The 26,568-nt window shown below is 39.6% G+C and overlaps 1 protein-coding gene across 11 annotated transcripts in view; it reads right to left on the reverse strand.

The window, feature by feature from the left end:
- Positions 1-26,568, reverse strand: part of RAPGEF2 (Rap guanine nucleotide exchange factor 2) — a 231,490-nt gene that overhangs the window by 134,989 nt on the left and 69,933 nt on the right. For all 11 annotated transcript variants that reach the window (XM_002921668.4, XM_019802224.2, XM_019802220.2 and 8 more), the window contains exons 2-4: positions 25,515-25,585; positions 13,860-13,916; positions 200-283 (exon numbers count right to left, since the gene is read on the reverse strand). In XM_002921668.4, the coding sequence (XP_002921714.1) occupies positions 200-283; positions 13,860-13,916; positions 25,515-25,585 (212 nt within the window). The remainder of the gene's footprint in view (positions 1-199; positions 284-13,859; positions 13,917-25,514; positions 25,586-26,568) is intronic.

Below are 26,568 nucleotides of genomic sequence, written 5' to 3' on the forward strand. Positions count from 1 at the left end.
TCTTTTCCTTGGTTAAAGAGACTGTAATAGTGTTTAAACATAAAATGGTCCTTTCTTAAAGATCGACGCCCCAAGGTACTACCTTGCTTTGTGTCAACAGAAGAGGAAACAGGAAGAAAAGAATTCTGCAAAAGAACTCAATTCTGCAAAAGGATTTTAAGCTTCATGGATAATCTATTACAGAATAGCTATACAATACCTGCTTCTTGGAAGAAACATGGATTCCTTAATGAACACGGAACCAGAGAGAAGGATATACCAGCAGGTCCCAATATCATCAGGACTGGAAAAAAAGATAATAAAATCAGATGATTATCTACGACAACAACAAAATCAAAACATACATAGCACATAGTACCCGTGTTCCTTTTAGAACCATGAAGAATGATGAAATAACATAAATAGGCACATAAAAGAAACATTTCATTTTTTAAACTTTTATCCCAAAAATAAGCTAAAGATATTTACCAGTATATTTAAATGTTTTAAATGCTCCTTAGACCATTGCACCTACCATCCCAAGTTTTATCTTTTAATTTTTTTGACTGAAAATACTTACCCCGCTTCAAAAAACAAAATATAAAGAGGTAAACAGTGAAACTCAGTCTTCCCAACCTTTTCCCCGGTCTACCAAGCTCTCATATTTTTCTACCACACTTGTTGGATATTCTTTGAGAATTTTTTTATGTGTATGCACAGAAAAATGGACATCTATTCTTATTCCTTCTACTGTCTTTTCTTTCTTTTTATGGAAAGATAGCATACTCTCTAGTGTTCTTTCCTTTGTGCTCTTAGAGATCTTTTCATGAGAGCGCAGCTTTCTTGTGGATGTGCCATATTTGCCTTAAGCAACCCCAGTGAGAGTCATTTCTGTGGTTTCTAATCATTTGCAATTATTTAAAAATAATTAATAAAAAGTGCCATGAGTAACCTTGTGCATACAGTATTGACTATGACTGGTAACCAGAAGTGCAACTGTTGGGTCAAAAGACATGTACACCGTAATTTTGATAAACGTCAAATTGTCTTCCACAGGTGCTCAGCAACTTGCTTATATACGTTCATACAGCTTTACTAACATATAATACAGTTTGTTATATTAGTTTAACTAATGTTTCACAATTTTATGATGAGGGCTATTCTAGGTGCTTAGGATACTCTGGGGAACACCGCCACCAACAAAAAGTCCCTTCCCTTATGAAACTTATATTCTGGTGGGACAATACAGATAATAAACAAGAAAAATAATAAACTGGTAAATTACAAATCAGTGCTCTGGGGAAAGAAATTACTATAGGTTAAGGAAAGTGGGGGTGGGGGTGTTAGAGTTTCAAACGGCGGAGCTGAGATTGCAATCTACAATCATTTACCTAGTTTTGGGGGGAAAACTTTGTCTTTCTTAGCATAAGGCGACAGCGTTATTATTAAATTCTAATTTACGTCAAGTGAAAGTGTGTTCTCCCAAATGCAAGCATAGCTTAAATTTTTTTAATAACAAGTAATAAAACACTGAAATAAAAGAAAAGAAGAATTATTGTGTAAACTTAATCTATTCTTACAATGCTTCCTTCATCACCAAAAGGTTGGTCAAGAGAAATGAAATCTAGAAAAACAGGAAGTTAAGGTAGATCACTGCTTATTAACCATGTGGCCTTGGGAAAGTTACTAGAGCTCCTGCAAGGATTAAATGAACAATACTCGTTAAATGCAAATAATAATTATTGTAGAGCTTTTTATCATGTACCATGGTCTAGATTAACTGTGACACAGAGAATAAAACAAATATTCATTGGCTTTCTAGTTATTCTGTATCTGTCCATTTTGAAGGCAAATTAGTATGGATAAAATAAGAGCAAGGTTTGTAAACTCAGCTTTCCTGGCACTGATCATAAAGCACGCGTGAAATGAAAGACAACCAATGTCCAAAGTGGATAAAGTACTGTAACAGCAAATATCCCGGCTCCCTGAATGCCCATTCATTACCCTACAATTAGGGTTGATTCTTCTAGAAAAAACTTAAGGAGATAAAGATAAGAAACTGGTCCACCCAACCTTTTCCACTTACTATAATTTTGTTTTCCTAGTAGATGGGCTGTTTCCTCTACCTTTACCAAAAAATTCAAATGTTAACTCACAAGAGCTATATTTGCTTGAGTAGAAACTGGCAGAGGATGATCATTCAATTAACAAACATTTATTGAGCTTGGTAAGCATTTACACTACACGCCATGCCAAATATAATCACTGCAATTTCTTTATTATTGAGTTGTTTCTTTTTTACAGATTCAGGTTTTATAAAAATAAGCTCATTAGAACTAAGAAAACAAAAACAGTGAATTTTATTTTAACATGTTCTGGAAATAGCTGTAAGCTAGAAAATCCTTTCCATCTCCTTCTCTTCCCACCCCTCCCCCCACAGAATTCATGTTGGTTTGTGTTCCAAAAATTCCTTGCTGTGAGATGCCACCATAAAATCTGTTTTACTTAGTCTTAATCATCCAGAAAATTCTCCTGACTTTGTTAGAAATCATCTCCAGTTATGCCTCAGGCAAGGAGTGTTTCAGTATGGGGTACATCCTGCTTCCCTTCAAAGTCTGCAAATACTCCTTTCCCACAGTGCAGCTATCGTTATCCAAGAGGTTTTATAGCATTTTTACACATACAAAGTGAAGATGTTTTTTCAAAAGAAAGAATGAAGAAGAAGTTCTAAGAACAGTACTTAGCAGGAACAGCATTAAACTTTCCTACACTTTAAAGGTAAGCAAATTGATCTAAGACCTCACTTACAGACACACCGGCAACAAAGTTAGCTAACAGAAGACTGACTATAATAGTTACCTAGGGCTAACGCGGGGATTTTATTTTGTCCAGTGGTTCTCAGGCTTTAATCTGCATATGAATCGCCTGGGATATTAATTCAGAATGCGTGCTCCCAAGCTCTACCTATTCCCACCCTATCCCACAGTCCATGATCGTGAGGTGGGAGATCCATCACACTGCCTTTTAAACAAATATCCTAGGTGATTCTTATGCATGGGGCTTGTCAACTTTGAAAAACCTTTAGGAAAACTGTCTCAATATTAAGCCCCAACAGCAACAAATGGCAACAAAAAAAAAGTACAACTCTATCAATATCTACGCAAATACATTGCAGGTGTTGTATTCACCAGTGTTAATTTTTTCCTCAAGTAATTGTCTTATGTTTTAAAAATATGAGTGAAGGGTCGAAATTATGAGCTAAGGGGAAAAGCTGAATCTCGGAATAAACCTGACTGAGCATCTCCTAATAACCTAAGTCTTAACACCACCAGCAATGGGCAGAAGAGAGAAACCTAAGGATTAAAGACGGACCTATAGCAAACTAGTACACTGCAAGTCTCTGATTAGCCAAAACCGACACTTAGAAAAGACCTATAATTTTTTAGAAGAACTACAACAGACAAGTGATTGGATGCCAATACAGCCCATTTTGCAATCTACAAAACGAAAGGCACCAAAGCCTAGATGTATGATGAGATACTCTGAAAGCCTCCTTTTTTTTTCTTTTTATCTCATCAACAGGGAGAAAATGAACAAACCCAAACAAAACAAAACTAAAATATAAACAGACCATTACAAAATGATCGATTCACTCCCAGTATAATTAGATAGAAGGATGCTGAAGTAATCAAAAATGAATGATGCCCTTTAAGAACCAAGGCTAACCCAAGATGGCAAGTGCAGCCCGGGAATAATGGTGAAGAGGCAAGCATGTCATCTGGTGTGGTTCTTTCACCTTATTTCCTTCTACTCCTCAGCACAAACCCACCACTGCTAGCTGGCTGCTTTGCTGTCTCTCCTTCCCACCTCTGCCAATCTGCTAAGACGCTTGCCTTGCTCCATCTTCTCAATAACATCGAACCTGAAAGAAATGGCTCAAACCCTATTCTTGAACAAAATCTTCTCACTCACTGTTTTCCAGATTCCAAAATATTTATTCCATCTAATTTCATTCTATTTTATATTTTTCTCTATTGAATTCTTAGTCTTGAGGTTTCGAGGTACCCTCCCCCAACAACACTGAACCTCCTTTTAGACAGGACCTGTGTGCTGCTTCAGATAGACACTGGGCACCGTTTCAGTTATCATTTGCTCAGGTAGGTCAGATCATGGCATGCTTCTGCTCATAACCCGCCGCTCCCTAACAAGGGACAGTCCAAACCCCTTGGCAAGCACGTGAGGGAAGCAGTACGTTGCCATGCAAAGCACAAAGGTTTTGGAACATATGCTCTTTCCTACTGGCCACGTGATCCTGGGGTAGTTAAATTCTGAGATTCTAGCTCCTTCCGTGTAAAATGGGGATAGCAATACCTTTTCCACATTACTTGGATTTAACAAAACAGTATATATGCAGTGCCTCGTATAATAAATACACAAAAAATACTAGTTCTCTTCATCTCTTGCCTTCTCTTATGACCCTTTCTAAAAGGGCCAACCTACAATTGTACTTTTTGTTCCTAACCTTGACTATCCCATACTGCAAACGTCACCCTGTTCAGCCATACTACACCTTTTTTCCCACCATTGCCTCAGGGCCTTTGAACAAACCTGCTGTTCTAGCTTTTAAACAGTACCTTCTAAGCTCATTACTCATCCTTTGAATTCCAGACTAACTACCACTTTCTCTGAGAAGTGTTTTAGTGGTTTTCAAATAAAGTGAGTCACTTTCCTCCTGAGTTCCCAGAGCATTTTGTACATGTTCACATTAATCAGTTGCCAGTATCACAATATTTATTTTAGGAGTCTTCCCCCATTAGTTTTTAAACTCCTCTAACTCACCAGTACCCCCAATATATACACTACACAATGCTTGACTGGCACTCAGCTATATTCTTAATGAATTAATTAATAATTTAATAGACACCAACTCAGATATGATTTTTTTAAAAAAATTTTTATTTATTTATTTGACAGAGAGAGAGAGACAGCCAGAGAGAGAGGGAACACAAGCAGAGGGAGTGGGAGAGGAAGAAGCAGGCTCCCAGCAGAGTAGGGAGCCTGATGCAGGGCTCGATCCCAGAACACCGGGATCACGCCCTGAGCCAAAGGCAGACGCTTAACAACTGAGCCACCCAGGAGCCCCTCAGATATGGTATTAAAGTGAAAGTCAGGGGCGCCTGGGTGGCCCAGTCAGTTAAGCATCAGACTCTTGGTTTCCGCTCAGGTCAGGATCACAGGGCCATGAGATCTGGCTGAGCAGGGAGTAGGGCTCTGCGCTCAGCATGGAGTTGGCTTGTCCATTTCCCTACCCCTGTACTCCTGCCCCACCTCCTCGTGCGCTCTCTCTAAATAAATAAAATCTTTAAAAAAGATAACGTGGAAGTCAAAGATGTAAGTGTCAATTTACTAGTAACCAGAAAAATGAAACCAGGCTAAAAGAACTTCCTTAGCAATATCCTGTACGTCCACACGGTGGCGATGTTTCCACGTGAAAGAGCTGTGTGTGCTGCTCCACGTTCCCTATTTATAAAGCAGGAAACTAATACAAGTGATCAAACTGAAGTTGACAAGGGGATTGAAAGAATCATCATCAGCATCAAAAGAAAACTAACTCAGCAAAGACGGCTATTAGAGAGCAAAAAGTAACATGAAAAGGCTACTTTATTCAGTTGTTAATACGATATGAAAATTTAATGGTGTTTTGCGGATCCCAATCAACCCAAAAGGGCTGTTTACGGCAATGAAGGCAAGGAAAACTGAGGAGAGAGAGACTTGTAACAAAACAAGAGTGGCAGGAGTGGGGTGGGCGGCTGGGGGCAAAAGACACTTAGCTAGCTTAATATTCAACTCAAAACAGACATCTAAGGGGGGAGGGGTGGTGGCAACAAATAGAAACTGAAACATTGGTAAAAATGGTACCCTTGCAAAATTCAAAGGATTTTGGACCAGAAATTAGTGCTTTCTCAGATAACCTGACAAAATAAGGCATGAGGAGGGCATGAGCGCTACAAGAAGGGCTCCCTCCCACTTCAGCAGATCAAGTGCAATACAGCATTGGCACAAGTCGGAAGTGGTCCAGGGAAGCATAGAAGCACTTCTATGGTGCGTTCTGTGGGCAGCATTAACAAGGGCTTTAGAACACAGAGAAGCAAAAACATGCAAATCATGGTGAGTAAGAATGGCCACCCATTCGAGCATTGGTGAAGTGTCTACAAGCAGTGGATAGGAAGACCACTCAGGGAAGAGGTGGTACATAGCAATCACAGAGAGGGTAAGTACAACTAAGGCCTCAAACATCAAACATCGATTTTTTGGATATTTTAGAAAGGATGTTATACCATATTCAAACGGCATCTGAGAGATGCGGAGACAGGATTCTTACCACCTTTATGTGGGCAATCAGCTCCACATTTGGGGTAAAACATCAGAAAGGGAAATAAAACGAAGACTAACAAAAATTCCAATAACTAAGTGGAAACAACTAGCAAGAAATTTCAGAGGGCCAGCCACCAAGTGCCCCAATCTAGAAAAACACCTGTTTCTTTTTCTGTATCCACTCTCTGAGCAGCAGCACCCAACCAGAGGTTAAAACCAGAAAACAGAAAATCTTCCTAAGTTTCTCCCTCTCCCCAACCTATCATCGCATTCTTTTTGTGCCTCCCAACCCCCAAGCCTCTCACTCGAAGCCCTCTGGTGAAGTTCAGGCCCTCGCTGCTGCTCACCTATGCCATCATTACACTCTTCTGATGGGCTTAGACTTGTACTCTCAAATATAGGGTTATGCCAAAAACCAACATGAAAATAACTTTACTTATTAACGCCAAATCATTCTCTGTTCTTTCACAGGAGTCAGTCAGTTCACATCAGAGGTTTTCAATACGCACTTGCGAGCCCCTTGGGACTGCACGCTGTCCAACCCTCCTCTAACCATAATAGCTACTGCTATTGAGCTAAATAGGATTTCCTATGAACAAAGTGTTCCGTGGCTTAAAAAAAGAAATTCAAACAATGGCCACCTTCCAATATGCAGATGGCTTTTCAGATACACAATAATTTTAATCTTTTTCAAATACATGACATCACTTTTGTTACTGGATTTATCAAAAAGTTTAATCATTAGTTGTTTTTGGTTTTTGCTCCTCTGATGGGGCTGTAAGCTATAAGCTGAAAGCAAAATATGTATTATTTATTTTTGTATGGCCAATGGCACAAAGTAAACTCACCAGATAAATTAATGCAACACAGCATTGTAAGCAACCCTAACAATATTAGGTCAAAAGAAAGGTGAACCCACACCATTTTTACTAAGGCATAAAATGTAAAATATATTTTAGAAAGAGGTCTACCAAGAGTTACAGGTGTTGGTATTTATATTTCCAACCTATAGAGAAGCAATATTTTATCATAAAATTATATACTTCATCGTATTTAATTATAAATAAATATATAAATTCCCATGCTTATGAAAACACATTTAAAAAGTAGAGGGTAACTTTTTATTCTATTTCCTAAAAGTTCTAAATTATAAGGAAGTTACTTCACTTTTAAAAATAAAAACTTTGAGGGGGGAAAAAAGCACCATGTAACATTAAGTTTTTCAGAAAATCCTTATTCTCTACTCAATAGCAACTCAATTGCAGAGGCTTAGGACCCTGAAAAAGGAAAGTAAATAGCACCAGAGGAACTCTGAAAATTGATGAAAATAGTAAGGCTACTTCAGCTTTATTTTGAAGAAAAAATTGTATTTTGAAAATATTGGGAATACAGTAGGCATCCATTTTTCTGAATTGTAATTTACTTAATCAGCAAAATGAACAGTGTAAACTATTGAAGAACTAGTAGAGCCAAAAATTCTGTAGGCTCGTAAATGGGGTCATTCTCAGACATAAAATTCATTTAAAAAACGAAATGAAGGAGTGATGCCTTGGGAGCCAGTTATTCAGAACACTTTTTTTTTTGAATGAAAGAAAAAAGTGTCAGTGCAGATTACATATTTATTACAGTATATCAGTCATTCAGCTATATTAAGGGGGGAGGGATATATTAAAGAGCTTAAGAAATAATTTATCAAATTTAAAAGACCAGCCAAATCTGAAAAATTTATGGTTTTGAAAACTACTGATGGGTCATGAAATTAATTTATAAAGCTGTGTCTTTTAGAATTAGGCACTGCAATTCCGTTTTCACAACAAACGTCTTCCTCGGTTAGAGAAAACTGGTGCTCAGAAATTGAAGAGAATTGTAGACATCCAAAAACTGAGTCAAATCCAAAGCTAGATCTGCCCAACCACCAAACAAGGGCCTGGAGTGACTGCAATGATACTGCCCTAGAGTTTACAGCACCACCAACCCGTTCTTATCAGAAAGCAGGAAGCCTTATCTACCAACTATATATGTCTTTAAATGGTTATATTTGAGAGTTCAGAGGTCTGTATGCCCTAAGGAGTTTCACAGAAAACTGATACAAAGACTCTAACACCTAACATGTAGTCAGCTCTTTCATTACAAAATGAGGCCATAATGAAAGTCTTTATTGGCTGATCTATAAAAGGAGTATCTTCCTTTGAAATAAATTCAAAAAAATAACAGAGAACAGATTAATGCAAATTTCTGTACTAGGCATGGCAAATGTAAGCCATAGTCCTTGCCCTAACAGAGTTTAAAACTAAATACAGTTTTGAAAGTTATTTACTCTTCCACTCAGCACGAAAATAAAACATTTCCACTTAGAGATTACTAGTCAATATTAAAATATCAATATTGCTAAGAAGCCCTAAAGTATTACCACATGTACATAAAACAATCTTTCTAAGTATGTCCATATGTCGGTGTATGTACATGAGTGTGTGTATATTTGAATTTTCATACTTACGTAGGGCACAAGAGTACCCCACAACCTGCCAGCCTTGGTGGCCAAATATCCTTGTACTACAACTCTATGCACAGGCTAACTCTTTAAAAATATCATTCCTCCATGTAAATGAAAATCTTAGGTTTCACCATTTTCTTCATACACACATACAAGTACAGCAAAATTATGGAAACATAGACAAGAAGGATACTTTAAAATTGTGATTACATCTTGCTAGGAAAGAAAGATGATTTGAAGTATTTTGTTTCTTTCCTTTTTTTTTTTTTAAGAGGGGAGAGCTAAAGCAAGATGCGTAATGTAAAATAAAATAAATGCTTAGCCACATCAGGAAGGAAAAAGCTGTACAATAATTGGATATGGGCCAAAGTTCTTACAGATCGGAGAGACTGGCACACTTAGAGTCTGTAGGGAGGGGACAGGTGGAGAGGCTGGTAGCACAGGAGAGAACAGGAATAACCACCCTGTGCAGGGAAACAGACACCTCTTCCCCCTGGGGGAATGGGTGAGGCAGGAGGCACCTGCAGCCACAGACAAATTGGGCATCTGAGAACAGAAACTAAAGCCTGAAGCAAAGTCCCTGGAGGAAGAGTGGGAGGGCACGAAGGGGACAGCAGTGGCTTGGTGGCCTTGCAGAAAAGTGACAATTCAGGATAGCTGCTGTGAAAACAGGAAACCAAGCCAACAAATGAAAAGACTGCTACAAGCAATAAGGGCTGAGCTGAGGCTTGAAGTTCTAAATTGCACATTTACAGACTTAAATCAAAATGCTTGAAGAGACTCAATAGGCCTCAATGAAGCTTTTTTTTTTTTTTTTGGGGGGAGGAACAATTTCCTCTCCTGTAATAAGGAGAGATAAACCCCTTCACAAAATGCTATGAAAACTCTTGGAAACCAAAGCATTCAGGCAGACATGGATGTGGAAAATGAGCACAGAGGTCGAGTTACACATATTTATACTGTGTGTGTGGGGTACAGGCACACACTTTTAAAAAACTGTAATGGTTGAATTTCTGATCCAAAGGTTTTAGCACTTCAAATGTATCTATAAATTAAATGGAAATCATGAGGTTGGTTGGCCACTAAAAAACTAAAGCTCAAAGGACATATTGCTTATTTCATTTCTTGAATTAAATACTTAAAGTAAAATATCTCTAACTAAAAGTCCGTCAGATTAGGAATTTATATTACCTAACTCTGTATTCCCAAGTGAGCAAAATACCTAGCATATAGTAGATAACAAACGAAAGGAAGGCAGAAATCACCTGATATTCTCATCCACTGTATAAAGTTCAACTAATTTTATCTGTATTTCTGGTACAGAAAAATACTAGAATCTAAATGGTCAATTCTAAATTTTTTAAAGTTCAATTTCATCAGAACCACAACTCTCCCCCTAATCTTGATATATTTTAAAGCGGCATTTGTGTCCTGTTGGTTTATGCTAAAACAATGACACCATGGGGGTTAGACATTACTACCATAATGCCTTCCTAACAAAAGTCTAAAGCAGCTAAAAAATTGGGAGACCAAATTGTAAATTATCAAAATACTGATGATGACAATGACAGTAGCAGCTAACATTTTTTAAAAAATTTCTTTATTTATTTAAGGGGGAGGGGAGGGGCAGAGGGAGAGATCTCCAGCAGACTCCCTGGGAAGCAGCTATCATTTTTATGCACTTACTACATATGCAATGTTCTACATACTTTACACCTAGTACTGATATTGTCCTCACACCAACACTATAGAGTAGGTACTATTATTATTGTTCCCATTTCATAGATGAGAAAAATGAGGTACAGAGGTGGATCAAAGGAGTATTATATTTACCTGGTGAAATTATTAAAACCATAGACTTAGAAGTTACCAGCACACAAACATAATAAGGAAAAGAAAATGCTCATCACTTGGTCATAAAACCAAAGTGTGAAAGTCTTTGATAGTCTGGCTATACTACATTCTTAAAGTTCGAGGGAGAGCAAGAACAGACAAGTCATTTTCCTCATGAGTTAATAACAACAGGTCCCCAAAAGAGGGATAGTATTATTAAGTTATCACAGATTTATTTGTACCACAAATACAGGTGTTCTTTAATTTTCAAAACTGAATTTACACGAATTGGTAAGAGCAGAAACCTGTCTATTCAAGAATCACAGAAGAAAACATTACAATTACCCTCATCACAAGATTGGCCAAATACCAGGGATCTGATTAAGTGATCTACAATGAGTCTCTGTGAATTTCTGGTCTTAGGAAATCACGATCTCCTGAATACCCCCCACACTGTTCACTGCTTACTAACACCGTCACCTAATTCTAACCAGTCAAACATGAGCAACTGCTACCAACTCCAGCCTAAGTGAAACCAATGTAGGAGTACCTAAGACACGGCCTGATCAGCATAACTCACATTTACTGCCTAAACGGACTTAAAAAAAAACAAACAACTCAGGTATATCTAAAGACCCTGTAACCTCCTTCAATTTAAATGAATAATAAGTAATCATTGCTAGGGACTCAGGATAATAGTGGGTCTCATCCCCCCCGGGGACGCCAGCAGCAGGGAGGGATGATGTGCCTATATACTGACTTGCACACAAGCAACAGAATTTTTTATGGCGCCATTTCTTATGATGGCATGAAAACGGCCGGAAAACGCTTGTGACTGGTAACAGCTAAGGTGACAGAATCACAATGTCTAGGCTCAAATCCAGATCCCACTTTCAACAATGAGACCTTGGCAAGTTCCTTAGCCCCTAAACGCCTCAGTTCCTTCATGTGTAAAACTAGGGTGATGACAACATCTACCCCACAAGGCAGCTGTAAGGAGTAAGTAAATTAATGCATGTAAAGCACTTACTAGACTATGTGGGAGACAGGAAGTCCTTGTGAAATGTTTGCTATGACCTCATCATCAATACTACCAAAACCATGTTTTAAGGGGGGAAGACAAAGGAATAGAAAGTTGACACTTACTGCCACTAGACTGTTTCAATAAAAGTTAATAATATTCCTCAAAGATTTCCAACCCTGACATTTGTACACCCATTCCACTGACAGCTTCCAACTGTTCCTAAAAGAAATATTCTAAAACACTTCTATCTTAATTTCTTCAAGAATAAATATGCTAAGGGCATTTGCCTCTTCCTAGTTTTCTCATTAACAAATATATCCTGGTTACCTACTCTTCTTCCACATTTGATGTACATTCTTTTAATCTCTAGATTGGATAGTCACAGTTGCCTGTTAAACAGCCCCTAGATGTCACAGTTTCCTAAGTTACAACCTAAGAATCATCCTAGATCAGATCAGATCCCCTGTACCTTCTTCTAAATGCCATCCCTGACTCCCCCATTCCTTCAGTTAGACTCTGTTCAAACATTACCCCCTCAGATTACTTTGTCTCCTCACTAATCTCCCTGCCCAGCCATTCAATCTAATCCACCTTTGTGTTTTCAGAGAGACACACGTATCATCTTTGTGGGGAAGAATGGGAAAGTATTTGGTCACATCATTCTGTTGCTTGAAAACTGGCCACCTGGCTACAGATTAAAAGAGATTTAAGAAAAATATCAACCAATAAATAAACTGTAAAAAAAGATTTTATGAGACAAAGAGATTTTGAATATTTTCATGATATTAAAGAATTATTTTTTAAGGTTTGATGCTATTATTGTGGTTAGGTCTTCTGTTTAAGTCTTTATCTTTTAAAGATAAAGACACATACCAAAATTGATATGAATGAATTGCTTTATCTAGGTTTACTTAAAAATAATCCAGTTGGAGGTGGGAGCGGGGGAGTAAGAGACGAAACATAATTGGCCATCAGTTCACAATGTTAGATGATGCATACATGGGGGTGCATTATACTACTGTCTCCAATACTGTGAACATTTGCAATTTTCCATAATAAAATGTTATTTAGAAGGGAAAAAACGCATTTCCAATTGCATCAAGAATCACAACTGGTATTTTTAACAACACATTCACAAGCAAATACGACTGTAGCCTGACTCTTCTCTTAATTTCTCATCCTGACGCACACCCACATGTCAGTGGCCCTGAACTTGCCACTGTTTTCAGAACATCAGACCAGGCCCCTTCCCCTCTCTGTGTCGCGTACTTACTGTTCCTTCTGCCAAGAAAGTCTCTCTAGACCACCAGATAGACCTTTGAGACCTAGTTCAAAGGGCCGCTTCTCTGAGACTCTCCCCATTCCCCTCAAGGCTTCCCTTGGACTTCTTCAGCCCTTAGTACCTATCTATATTCTCAGTTCTTCTGGTTACTTTTTGTTGTTGTTATTTTCCTTTTATTCTATTTCTACCTCCTTCAAGAGATTATAATTACAGCCTCCCTAAGGGGGAGAAGCTGTATTTCATTTATTTCAATAAATATTCCCTATAATATGCACGGAAAGTAGTAATTATTTATTTAATAAGGGCTTTGAAAAACAGTAAGTCAACAGAACAACAGCCAATCATGGCAAACGTTATTAATAAGATAATACCTGCAGTAAACCAGTTTACATGTCCTGAATACAATATATTTACCTGCAACATGTTTATCACATTTTTTAAAAAACTGCTGTAATTTTTTAAGGAATATGTTACACATCTTGAAAGAAATATCAGTATTATTTACAGAACAAACTAAGCCCAAAGAGATGTGGACAGCTGATTTTCCTTTTTCTGAAAAGGTTATAAACTAAAATATGACATTTATGCTATCATTAAATCTCGTTTGATGTGGTTGTGGGAACATGTATTTTGTCCTGCTGGAAAGACCACCCTGTTTTTTATTTCATAATGATAAAAATGTCAAAATCCTCCATAATATTAAATAACATCTCTAAACCATAAGTGAGAGATATAAAGGTATAGATGGGAACTTAGCAGCAAAGGACTGCTAAGGTAACACTGACTTAGCCGTTACTAATACTTCTTGATACTTTAAGGAAATTATTTACTTATTGCAGTATACACCATATAAAGAGAAAGAAAACACCTACTAGTATAAAACTTCATTTGCTTCGTGTCTTTCATATCTCACAGTCTCACACATTAACCTGTAAAAAAAAAAAAAAAATAGAGACATGAGTTCAACATATGTTATGAAAAAACACTCTAGTAGGTTAAAAACAAAAGAGACATGCAGTCTAGAAAGGTAAGATTACTTTATATGGATTGCCACATTCATTTATTAGCCTCAAGATTAATATTTTTGGTACCCAGGTTAACAAAATATAATAAAATAAAATCTGGTAAAGAGATGCTAGAAAAAAATCATTTTGTTAGATGTCAATTTTGCCATGTTTATTTTATAGGGAACAAAATAGTACGTCTTTTACACTTCGTAAATGACATGCGGACAAATTAATGTTTTCCGAGGTAAGCAAAAAATGAGAAAAGAACCTAAAAATTAGAAGGGAGAACCTATTAATTTAAAAAATGATAAGACATTCATGTTAATGTTACTTACCAGTATGTAATTTCAGACAAAAGTAGGCTTTTATTAACTCAGTATATTTATGACTAATGATTAAATGGAGGCTTTACAACTTAAAGATTTGTTATTTTGGCTGATTCACCCCTGAGGAAAAAATTATGGAAATTATGGAAAACATGAATAAATGTTTAAATATTCAAAGTTACCTCAAGAACAGCATCTTCAAGAAGCATCCTATTATTTTAAGCCCAAGTAAAATTTCCAAAAAAACACAGAAATGCAAAAGAGAAAATGCCTATTCCTTCTTATGAAGGAACTAGCAAATAAAAAATGGGCTATAAAAGTGATTATTTCAACAGCACCTCCATTTTGGTCAATGGGGTTAGTGGTCTCCAATTTGTGAAACTCTGATTATCAACCCACAACCATTTTTCTTGTTTGCTAAATTCAATTACCACCACATACTCTTGATATTTCACTTGAAAATAACTCTCTTGGATATTCTTTTTCCTTGTTCTTACTACCACCACCCTACTTCAGAGGTCCTCTCAATCCCATACTTGAAACATTCCAACTGAGTGTCACTTAACTGCAGGAGGCAGCATCAAACCTTGAATACACATCATGGATGTACAGATTGAATCACACCAATTCTTTATAAGAAAAGATAAGAGTCACAAGTGATAGGTCTAAAAATACCTGATTTTAAAATACACAGCAGCTGTCTTGTTTCCTATTAGAATGAAAGAAAGAGCCTTGCCCCAAACCTCTTCACTGGATCTCACTCCTTCTTCTACAATAGGCCTGCATTCCTTCAGGTTTACCTCCTTCTCCACATCACCATCCATTTCTACCTCTCTCCTAAATCACTTCCTTTACTAAACAAACACATCTTAGCATCACCTATTGTGTAGGGCATCGGGACACCTCTTTTGACCACCGCATCTCCCTCCAGCTATTATCCACATTTTTCTTTACCCATAACAATTATTCTCTTCTTGGACTGTCTCCATTTTCTCACCTCTTATCACTTCTCTCCATCATTTGTTCCCTGAAACTCCAAAGAAAAGGCTCTAAAAGTTATTAGCATCCTCTGTGTTATCTAAATCCTTCTTGTCCTTATCTTAATTCCACTTCTAAGCAGTATTTGCTGACTCCCTTTTCCTTACACCATCATCTTCTCAAGGCTTCCTGCCCTCAGTCTCCTGGTTTGCCTCTTAACTGCTTAGTCATTTTTTCTATTTCCTTTGGATTTTCCCCCCATTCCATTCCTCTACCTGACTTCTAAATGTTATCACCTCCTGTCAACCGTCTTCTCCTCTGTACCATGTAATCTCATCCAGTCTGTGATTTTAAATTTAATCTATAAATGGATGACTTTCCAAACACTGCCCCACACCTAATCTCTCACTACAATATACACTCATCTAAATGCCTACTCAACAAAGCCACTGGCTGTGTAACAGTGATTTCATGTTCAAAATGTCCAAAACAGATCTTAAACTTCTTCCCAATAACCTGCTTTCCCACAATCAGTAGTACCCAATTGTTTAGGCCAAAAGCCTTGGAGTCATTACCCTTGCTTCCTCCCTTTTCTTTATATCCCATCTTTCTGCCAGGACCTGTTTCCGAAATATATCCTCTCAAATTGACCAAGTCTACAAATGTAGACGTCAGCTTCTACTTTCGTACACCTATGGTCCATTCTCCACTTGGCTTCCAGAGAAATCTTTCTAAATGTTAAATCAGATCATCTCACACTTCTGCTCTTGATTTCCACTACCTTTGGGAGAAATCCAAACTTCTTACCCTTGGTGCCTTCATGCACCAAGCCTATTCCCATGGAGAGTATCTGGGGCATCACCACACTGTGGAGATTTCTGCACAGCTGCCCTGACTCAAATGTTACTTCCTTTGACTACAAAGTCAAAGCAGCCCAGCACCCATTCTTACGTGCATGGTAAGTGCTGGAAGGCTTGCTTGTACAAACACACCCTAAATGCTCCTATTAATCACTCTCTTGAGACTGTAGAGATTCTGCCCTCCCTCTATAGTCCCTTCCAGCAAAATGTACAGAAGAAAAGATTTAGTGTTCAAGGTCAGGGGCAGGGGGTGGCCGACCAGAAGCATCTCCTTTGTAACAAAGAGTGTCTGGATGACAGGCCGTGAGCTCCTTGGAACCTGGCCATGCAGGGAGGGGATGGGCTACAGAGAGTTGCTAGGCTAGTTGCTACAGTATAAAAGCTTGCTGCATGTACATCCCTGCAACAGAGGCTTTGTGTCGAGGCTGACACTTCAGGACTTCCTATAGTAAGTTCCCCCCAATAAACCTATGTTTCACTGGCTGTCTCCAGGTCATTTCTTTAACCTCAAGGATAATCATCCACCCTTGGCCTCTGGGGTATGACCACACAAGTGGTGAGCCAGCCAGGAACCCAGGAAAACAAGACAAAACACAACAAAACAAAAAACCATGAGCACCAACATGTGAGAAAGGGAATAGGGAAATCTGCAGGGGAAATCCCAGGCTGGCCATCCACATCTATATACGGCCCTATAGCCACTATCCTTGATGGATAAGCCCACCACGTGAGTATAGGGAAGCCCCTGAAAATACCAAAGGGTCTAGAGGAAATTTTGACCAATATAAATTTGACTAAGAAAAGGATGGATGCTCAGCTGCCATAGTTGGGTGACCCCTCCTGTCTGTGTAGGGGCTTTGAAGAAAGTATGCCACCTACAGGAGAAATTGCATTTAGAGAGGACTTCTAGATTAACATAAATGACACTGCAGAACCTTGATAACTGGCTTGAGGAAACAAGATATTAAATTAAAAACTCTGGCACACAGAATGGCCCAACTGAAGGGTAGTAAATTGCCCTGGAAAATGAGTTCCCATGGCTATCTCTAAGCCAGCATGGGATCCCAAGTTGTGGGACCCCACTAAGAGTTCTACCAAGGAAGAGACTAATTAGACTGAGCCCATAAAAATTCCCATTCTCATGGCTCAGGCTCTTGTTACCAACCAAAACGAAAGTAGAGCATCCATGGCCATAGAGTGTGGAACCCTGGAACTTGCCCATGCCTAAGCACCAGCACAGACCACAGTGAAAGACTATACACCTACTGAACTGGTAGAATTGAGGGATAAATTCAGACAGAAGCCAAGGGAATCCACGGGGCTGTGGTTGTTCAGTATACGGGACATGGGCACTGAAGGCAGTTAGCTTTTGGTCGGATATGTCCAAGGTGGTGTTCATTACAACACACTCTGCTTTAAGGTAGCATCCCCACGGCATCATCAGCGAAAGTCACATTACCCCTTTACTCTCCTACGTGGTATGGGACTGTAAATTAGCTTGGCCTAACAAAGGGGGGGGACAGGGGTGTGCTGACTCCCCTTTACAATGGCAGACTATGGAAGAGCTCCAGCATGTCCTACAAGAGCTGTCTATGCTGAACATTACAGAGGTCTCAATAAGGAAGTTTGCCATAGATAAAGATACAGTGGTACAGTCTGCCCCCGATCATTGGTAGGGGGCACTTGTGTCCATCTTGATCTCCTTTTCTTTCTTTTTTTTTTTTTTAAGATTTTATTTATTTATTTGACAGAGAGAGAGACAGCCAGTGAGAGAGGGAACACAAGCAGGGGGAGGGGGAGAGGAAGAAGCAGGCTCCCAGCAGAGGAGCCTGATGCAGGGCTCGATCTCATAGCCGGGATCATGTCCTCAGCCAAAAGCAGACGCTCAACGACTGAGCCACCCAGGTGCCCCCATCTTGACCTCCTAATGGGGCAGCCTGTGTCACAGGCTCGGAGGGCTGCCACAGACCTAGAGGAAAGAGAAAGGTCCGAAAAAGAGGTATCAGAAAGGTGGGAATGAAGGAAAGGGACTCACAGGAGAGAAAACAAAGAAGAGCATTATGCATATTACCTGTTGTCAGATGTAGTAAGACCTCAGGGCAGCAGGGACCCCCTTGAGAAAGCCAACAAACAATCCAATGCAGTCCCTGTTGGGCTCTGTTAGAAATTAAAATCTGAACAGCAATTTACAAAGGGAACCCTCAGAGGGAGGATGACAGGTGCTTTCCCTATGAACGAAGGAAGAGGCAAAGGACAGGGACTGCTGGTCCGAGCTGCTGTCACCTGCATGTCTGGGGACGGGAGGCCACTTGTCTGTCACATGTAGAACTCACCTTATATTGGTCTAATAGTAACAGAGTGTTTTGGCTCTGGTTGAAACCAGTGCCAAATTTACTCTCCTTTATGGAAACAACTACTTTCAAGGGCCCATCTCTGCCATCGATGGGTGGGGAGTGATACCGTCCAAATGAAGCAGATTGCAGTAACCGAGAACAGGATAACTCCCACCAAAGACCCATTTGGTGTATATAACCCCAATACCCAAATATATTCTAGGAATGGATGGCCTCTCAGGAGTAACATTACAAACTACCTTCAGGGGAATTCAAGTTGAGGGTACACTTGGTCAAACAAATAATAAGAGGAGATGCAAAATGGACAGCAGTAATACTACTTGTCCCACAGAGGGTGACGGCAATTAAACAATATCACCTCCCAGGAGGCCATGAAGAAATCACAGGCATGATTAAGGAATTAGCCAATGTGGGCATTATATGACCAACTCACAGTCTATATAATAGTCTCATCTGGCCTGTGAAGAAACCAAATGGAACATGGAGAATGACCATGTATTATAGAGAACTAAACAAGGTGGTACCCCCTCTTCATGCAATTTTGCCCAACATCATGTCACTTGCTGACTTGAATTGGGGAAGTTTTAAGTACATATAATTATGTGTTAGACCTGCCTAATACCTTTTTTGGTATTCCCATAGCCCCAGAAAGCCAAGAACAATTCATTTTCACCTGGGAAGAATATATTTATATATTTATTTATATGGGTACTTATATAGCCCCATGATTTGCCATGGCTTAGTGGCCAGCGACCTAAGTCATTGGGGAATTCCAGAGGCAGCCTGTTTGTTTCATTACACTGATGATCTAATGTTAACCTCTCAGTCTTTTTCTACTTTGCAGTCCACTGCACCAGACTTGCCTTCTCACCTAACAAGTTAAGGATGAGCAGTCAACAAAAACAAAATACAGGGCCCTGGCTTACAGGATAAGACAGAAGTTGTTTCTGCAGAATTACTGATAAAAGACAGGCACACCAATGCCCCACCATCCCAAAGCAATTACAAACTTTCATATGTCTCTTACGGTATTGGCATCAGTTTCTCCCTTGCCTAGCTCAACTGCTTCCACTTCTTTATAGACTGGTTTAAAAAGGAGCCCAATGGGACTAGTCCTCAAAGAAAAGGCAAGCATTTGAAAAAGCCAAGATGGCTAATAAATAGATCCAATCCTTAAGTGTTCTTGTACAAGGACAGCCACATGAATTGGATGTAGCCAGTTACCCAGAAGGGCTTGGATGGAGCTTGTAGCAACAGCAAGGGCACAAAACTGTGCTATTAGATCTCTGGACACAATCATAAAAAGGAGCTGAGACCCAATACAGCATTTTAGGACAGGAGCTGTGTGCTATTTACCATGCCTCACGGCAAGTAGAAAACATGTAACTAAAGGGATCCCAGTAACTGTTCACACCCAGTATCCTATAGCAGGATGGCTAAAGGATATATCCCAAAAGCCCAAATCAGGCAGCGTCCAGATCCAAACTAGCTGAATGGCATGCCTACTTGCAACAATGTAGTACCTTGACACACAGCCCCCTTCCTATGGCGCTGCATTCCATTCTTGGCCCTGTAACTTATGTCACTGTCATTAACTACCACAGCAGAGCCACCATGGCTGCCATCCTTTTGCGCTGGAAGGAGACAGACCAATCCCTAAGCATGCCTGGTACACTGATGGTTCAGCAAGGGGCAAACCCTGCACTTGGAGAGCCATTGCCATCCAACTCTCAACTGAAAGTATTTGGATAGACTCTAGCACTAGACACAGTAGTCAATGGGCCAAACTGTGAGCAGCATGGGTGGTGCTGCTCCATGAGCCTACCCCCACTGTTACACGCACAGATAGCTGGACAGTTTACAAAGAACTGACCATGTGGCTTCTCCAATGGAAGGTACAAGATTGGATGGTGGCAGAGCACCCACGCTGGGGCAACATGTGGAAGGACAACTCCAGCAATTATGAGGTATGAACATCATTGTTTACCATGTAGATGCACACACAGCATGCACCCCACCTGGTAATCACACGCTGGTGAGCTGGCCCATGGCTGCCTCGTAGAAGATATGTCAACAGAAGGTGTTACCACCTGGCTACACAAGAAGACAGGACATCAAGGACAACAGACCTTGTGGGATGTTGCTAAGAACTGGGGCTCACTGCAGTGTTACAAAGACATTGTAACTGTCTGCTAACAATGCTCAACCCGTGCCGAGGAACAACCACGACCTTTGCCAAGAGACACTGGACAGACAGCACGGGAGTGACACCCCATTCGGAGATGGCAGACTGACTACATCAGCCCCCTGCCCCTCTCTGATGGCTGCTGTTACACTTTGATGTGTGCTGACACTTACTCAGGGCTCCTGCAAGTCTATCCCAGTAAGCATGCTGCACAGAAGGCTACCTATCCTCGGTCTGGAATAGTTGTGTGCTGCCTATGGGTACCACTGACATTGACAGCGACCAAGGCTCCCACTTTACAGGACCTGAAGTGCGAGAGTGGGCCAACACTCAAGACATCCACTGGCATTTCCATCTACCATACAATCCCACTGCACCTGGACCGACAGAACGCATGAATGGACTGCTGAAACAGTAACTGCAACAAGAAACCCATTCACTGGCCTTCTGGACGAGCCACCTGTCAACAGCTATGTGGACATTAAATTAACATGTACATTCCAATCAGTCCAGTGCCTATACCCCACTCACTCAAGGACCTGATGTCCACCTTAGAATATAAGTAGACAGCATGCGGGAATAATGTTCTCTGCTGCAAGTAGAGGCACAATGTGACCTTTTATTGTCCCTGCCACAAGATCCACCTACAGGGGAACATATAATTAAATGGCCCTAGAAATGGCAAAGAAGTCCACAGTGGTTCGGGTTTTTGACCCAATGGGGAATCAGAATAGAACAGGACCTAACCATCACCCCATTTCTTCACCCCACTCCACCAAAGACAATGAAGGTACACAACCCACGCCCCTCATGAAAAAGGACACTACTGGGGCACGTGGGTGGCTCAGTCGGTTAAGCACCCGACTCTTGGTTTCGGATCAGGTCATGATCTCAGGGTTATGAGACTGAGCCCCGTGCTGGGCTCCATGCTAGGTGTGGAGCCTGTTTAGAAATCTCTCTCTCCCCCTCTCACTCGCACCCCCCCAAAAAAAGGACACTATCATAATCAACTTATGGAGCATTATTACACCCCTACCATCCTTTTCAGGTTTGCCCCATTGTGTAACAGAGGGGAGGCCAACAACTGGGTACTGTAAACCTGGAGCCAAACCAAAGTCATGGGCAGTGTTACCCCAGAACAACACTGCCTCCTGTATTCTATTAAACAATAATGACTTGCTGCTTCTGGTGCCTACTAAACAGCTTAACTTTTTGCCCTTAGATTCTACGTGAGGACTCTATTAGCCAGTTAGGTCCTGACCACAGTTTCTACACAGAATAAAACCAACTGTTGGTATATAGTGAACTCCCCCCTATCAGCGACTGTAGGCTTCCTCTGGCAAAATGTTTTCTAGAGCTTCTTGGCCATTTGTGTTCTCCTATTATTTGGATGCTGTGGCGTGTACTGCTGCTGTAGGATTTGGTTGCAGTGCACCTCAGCATACTTGGCCCCACCCAAGGACACCGTGAAAGAAGAGAGTATAAAAAATGTACAGGCCAGGGGCGCCTGGGTGGCTCAATTATTTGAGCATCTGACTCTTCATTTAGGCTCAGGTCATGATCTCAAGGTCATGGAACCTGCTTAAGATTCTCTCTCTCCCCCTCTCCCTCTGCCCCTCCCTGCCTCCTCTCAAAAAAAAATATATAGATATAGATATAGATATAGATACAGGTATAGATATACAGATACAGATATATCTATATATCTCCAGGGTATGCCAGGTGGAGTATATGGTGCATGCTAGAAGGCTAGTTTGTACAAGCAGACTCTGAACATTCCTGTTAATCACTATCTTGAGAATGGAGAGATCCCACCCTCCCTCTACATTCCTATCAAGCAGAATATGTACAAGAACATGCTGTTCAGCGTTCAAGGTCGGGGCTCCAGGGATGACCAACTCAGAGCATCTCCTTTGTAATAAGGAGTGACTAGATGGCAGGCTTTGAGCTCCTTGGAACGCTGGCCATGGAAGGAGAAGAAGGGCTACAGACAGCTGCTAGACTAAGTTGCTACGCTATAAAAACTTGCTGCCTCTGGATCCCAGAAGCAGGTGTTTTGTCCAGTCTGCTGTTCCGGGATTCCCCGTATGTAAGTTCCCTCAATAAACTTATGTCTCAGTTGCTGTTTCTGGGTCTTTTTTTCAGCATCACCAGACTATCACCTACCCTTGGTTTAGAGTCTTCTGGGGTTCGGCCACACACCATGCTGAACACACTAACATCTGAATAAAACAACACTGACCCGTTTACTTAAAACCTGTCTGCCTCACCAGGAACGTAAGCTTCATGCCAGCAGAGGCTTGGTCTACTTCAATGTATCACCATGGCTTATGTCAGTGTCCAGCACGTAGTAGGCACACAATCAATGACTGTTGACTGAACAAATCAGTTTAACCAGTGCCCTCAGAAAATCATGACAAAATCTTCTGTAAGACAAATAAATGGGGAAAGCACTAAAATAAATAAATAAATGGGAAAAGCACCAAAACTGGTCATCTTTGACATCGTTGGAGGATGTTTTACAAAAAGCACACTGATCCTCCCTGAGCTCCTCAAGAATATACTAAGCATAATTTAGTTGTTTCTTAATGATCTAAAACTGCTTATCTAACAATAGGTACACTTATCCGTAATGCTGAAGAATACGTAGCTCAGCAGGCTCTTATTTCCAACACTGAGTGGGTCCAGACAGTTACTCTGCTTTTTCAGATTTTTGGGCTCCACTCCTAACGATAGCATCCTCTGCCCTTTTTGGCAAATATGCCACTTCTCATCCATGTGGATTCAGGGAGTAAACATTAGAAAAATACAGGTGTGTTGAAAAATTTATAGTTCTTAAGTGAAGATCTGAAAACCTATGCAGCGCATAGAATATGTGATCTTACAGCAACAGAGTCATTAACTGCGTGCCGATTAACGCTCAGAATCACTTTACTGCTTGCACGTGGGTGGCCACAATAACACTCAAAGCTGAAGTTTTCAAATAAATGAAAGCCTCTGCTGTCCCTTGTAGACGACTAATGTTCTATTACCCAACACCGAATAAGCAAACTTTCAAAATCCTGATGAAGGGCTGCTATTTCTTTTCTAAAACTGGAAAACTCTATTATGTGCAAGTCTTAACTGTTCTCTGTTAATCCCAGGGATAAAACTTTTCTGTATAAAATTCAAAGAAAATAAATTATCTAAATAAGATACATTTTTCCTAGAAATGGTAGCTATTGTAAAGCAGTTTATCCAAGCCACTGTATTTATCTGTACCTCTTTTTTTTTGTTGTTATTAACCATGTTGGTATCTTGATCTTGTTCTAAAAAAGGACTGAAGTGAGTTTCAGCTGGTATTTTCCATAAATATCAGAAACAAATGATTTTCAACATAAGCAGAATAAGATAAACATCTTAAAGTTCCCTCCCTGTAAGCTCATGCCAACAAACAAAACTGTATAGTCTCCAAAACAGACTTTCTAAAGTATAAATAGACTAAGCTATACCACTGAATTAATCAGTTATTTCTACCCAAAATTTCCCTTTGAAACTAGAAAATAAGTGGTTCTAAAGCCGGGTGATAGATTTATGGGACTTCATCATTCTATTTACTTTTGTAGTTTTGAAAATTTCCATAAGAAGTATTAAAATTTTCCTTGTTCTACTGCACAGAGTCCCTGTTACCTAAATAATTTTATAACCACATATACTATAGACATACATTATACAATCAATATATGTAAATATTTAAATATTAGCCACATGTGGTTTTATACACACATGGGAATGTGCCATTTTTATTTGCTTATTAAATAATTCCATTTGCACTTGCAGATTCACTCCATTCAATCAAACAAGACGGTGCTACAATTTTTTCTTAGGGTGGTTGTCACCAAAAAACATAAAATGAAAGTTAGACACTTTAAAAATTATTCCTATGTTAATTTAAGCCATCTTCTAAATTCCCAAAGGTTTTGCCCTTTCCAATAGAACTTGAATTTTTAAACACTTAACCTGCAATCTACTTTAAATGATTTTCATTGAAAATTAAATTTTAGAGGTAGTCAATCCTCTTGACACTTTTTTCAATTAACAACTAAATACGAAATTGACATGCTCGCAAATTAGTGTTTAAAGAGTAAAGAGAAAATACATAGAAAAAGTATTCCTTTAGTAATTAAAAACTGCTGGTATCAAAACTAGGTACAGTTGGAGGAAACAAATCCTTCTCTTTGTCCTTGCTGGTGTTTATATATAATCCATCTTCCCAAAGTCCTTTATATTCTGTTCCAATTAAGACAAAATCACTGGATTGTAAGTTTTTGTTCTTTTAATATAGCCAGAAAACCATAATTAAGTTTACTCTATCGCTGTAGAATAGAACCAGTAAGATTTTACATGTGTTTCCCAAAAAAGAGCAGTTAACTTAATGCAATAAATATATTCCATACAAAGACCTTAAACATACTAAAATAATGAACCTAATTGTTCTTTGAATGGTTAAAAACATTCTGGTTTCTTATGTACCTAAATGCTAAAATGTAAATCTTTGCTTGCCAGGAGAGCAAATAACACTCCTTTTGGGGTATTTACCAAGTAGTGTTTATTCCTTTAGATGGGGGGGGGCAGGGAGTGGGATATGGAGGAAGAGAGGATATCACTATGGTAGAAATGTCAAAAAATTCTTATATGGATGTAAAACTTACAAGGCAAAGGACAGAGGCTGGATGAGGCAGAGTTTTCGTAAGTTATCTTTAATCCTACTCTTAACCATAATAAATGATCATATAAAATTCCAGCATCCCATTATTAGTCATCATAAAATGACTTACCTAAGTTGGTGCTCTCTCAAGTTTGATAAGGCTTCCATACCATGTAAATAGGAATATACTATTTCCAGATCCTGTTTGAAAAGAAAAATAGAAATTATTAGATTTGTCAGGAAAAAGCAGGAAAAATCAAGAGGAAAGCTAAATCGTACAAATGTCATCCGTTTAATCACCTTGGGGATATATACAAGGATATTAAAATACAAAATAAATTGGCTTAAACTTATAAAAATAAGTATTTTAAGAAACATGAAAAATTACTGGTTTTTTAAAAAGATTTTATTTTGAGACAGAGGGCACGTGCATGCATAGGGTGGGGGGAAAATCTGAAGGGACTCCTGTGAGGAACCTGGAGCCCCATTTCAGGGCTCAATCCCACCATTATGAGATCATGACCTGAGCCAAAACTAGGAGTCTGATGCTAAACTGAGCCACCAGGTGCCCCTATGCTTTTTGTTGTAAAATAAGAGTTCTATTGAGATATAATTCACATTCTGTAATTTTTGTTTGTTTTTTTTTCAGGAGACCACACTGGCACTGGGCCATGGCACAGAACCCAGCAGAGGCCATGTGCATGACCCTCTGCTGCCTTCTGGGCTCTGATACCCACTGCACCCTCTTTACCCCAGAGGAAGAGCAACAGGAAGAGGGCATAGGTGGGGCATTCCAAAAAAAAAAAAAAAAAAGCCAGCTGAAACTATAGTAAGGATTGCATTGAGTTGGTAGATCAATTAAGGTAATACTGCCATGTTAACAACATGTAGTCTTCTAATCCACGACAGGGGATGTTTTGCCATTTACTTAGGTCTTCCTTAATTTCTTTCAACAATGTTTTATACTTTTCAGGACACAACTCTTATACTACTTGGGTTCAATTTAATCCTCTCTTTTTAAGATTTTACTTAATTATTTGTCAGAGAGAGCCAGAGAACAAGCAGGAGGAGCAGCAGGCAGAGGGAGAAGCAGGCTCCCCACTGAGCAGGGAGCCCGATGCAGGGCTGATCCCAGGACCCTGGGATCATGGCATGAGCCGAAGACAGACACTTAACTGACGAGC

This window comes from Ailuropoda melanoleuca, chromosome 5, assembly GCF_002007445.2.
Source record: "Ailuropoda melanoleuca isolate Jingjing chromosome 5, ASM200744v2, whole genome shotgun sequence".
Taxonomy (NCBI): domain Eukaryota; kingdom Metazoa; phylum Chordata; class Mammalia; order Carnivora; family Ursidae; genus Ailuropoda; species Ailuropoda melanoleuca.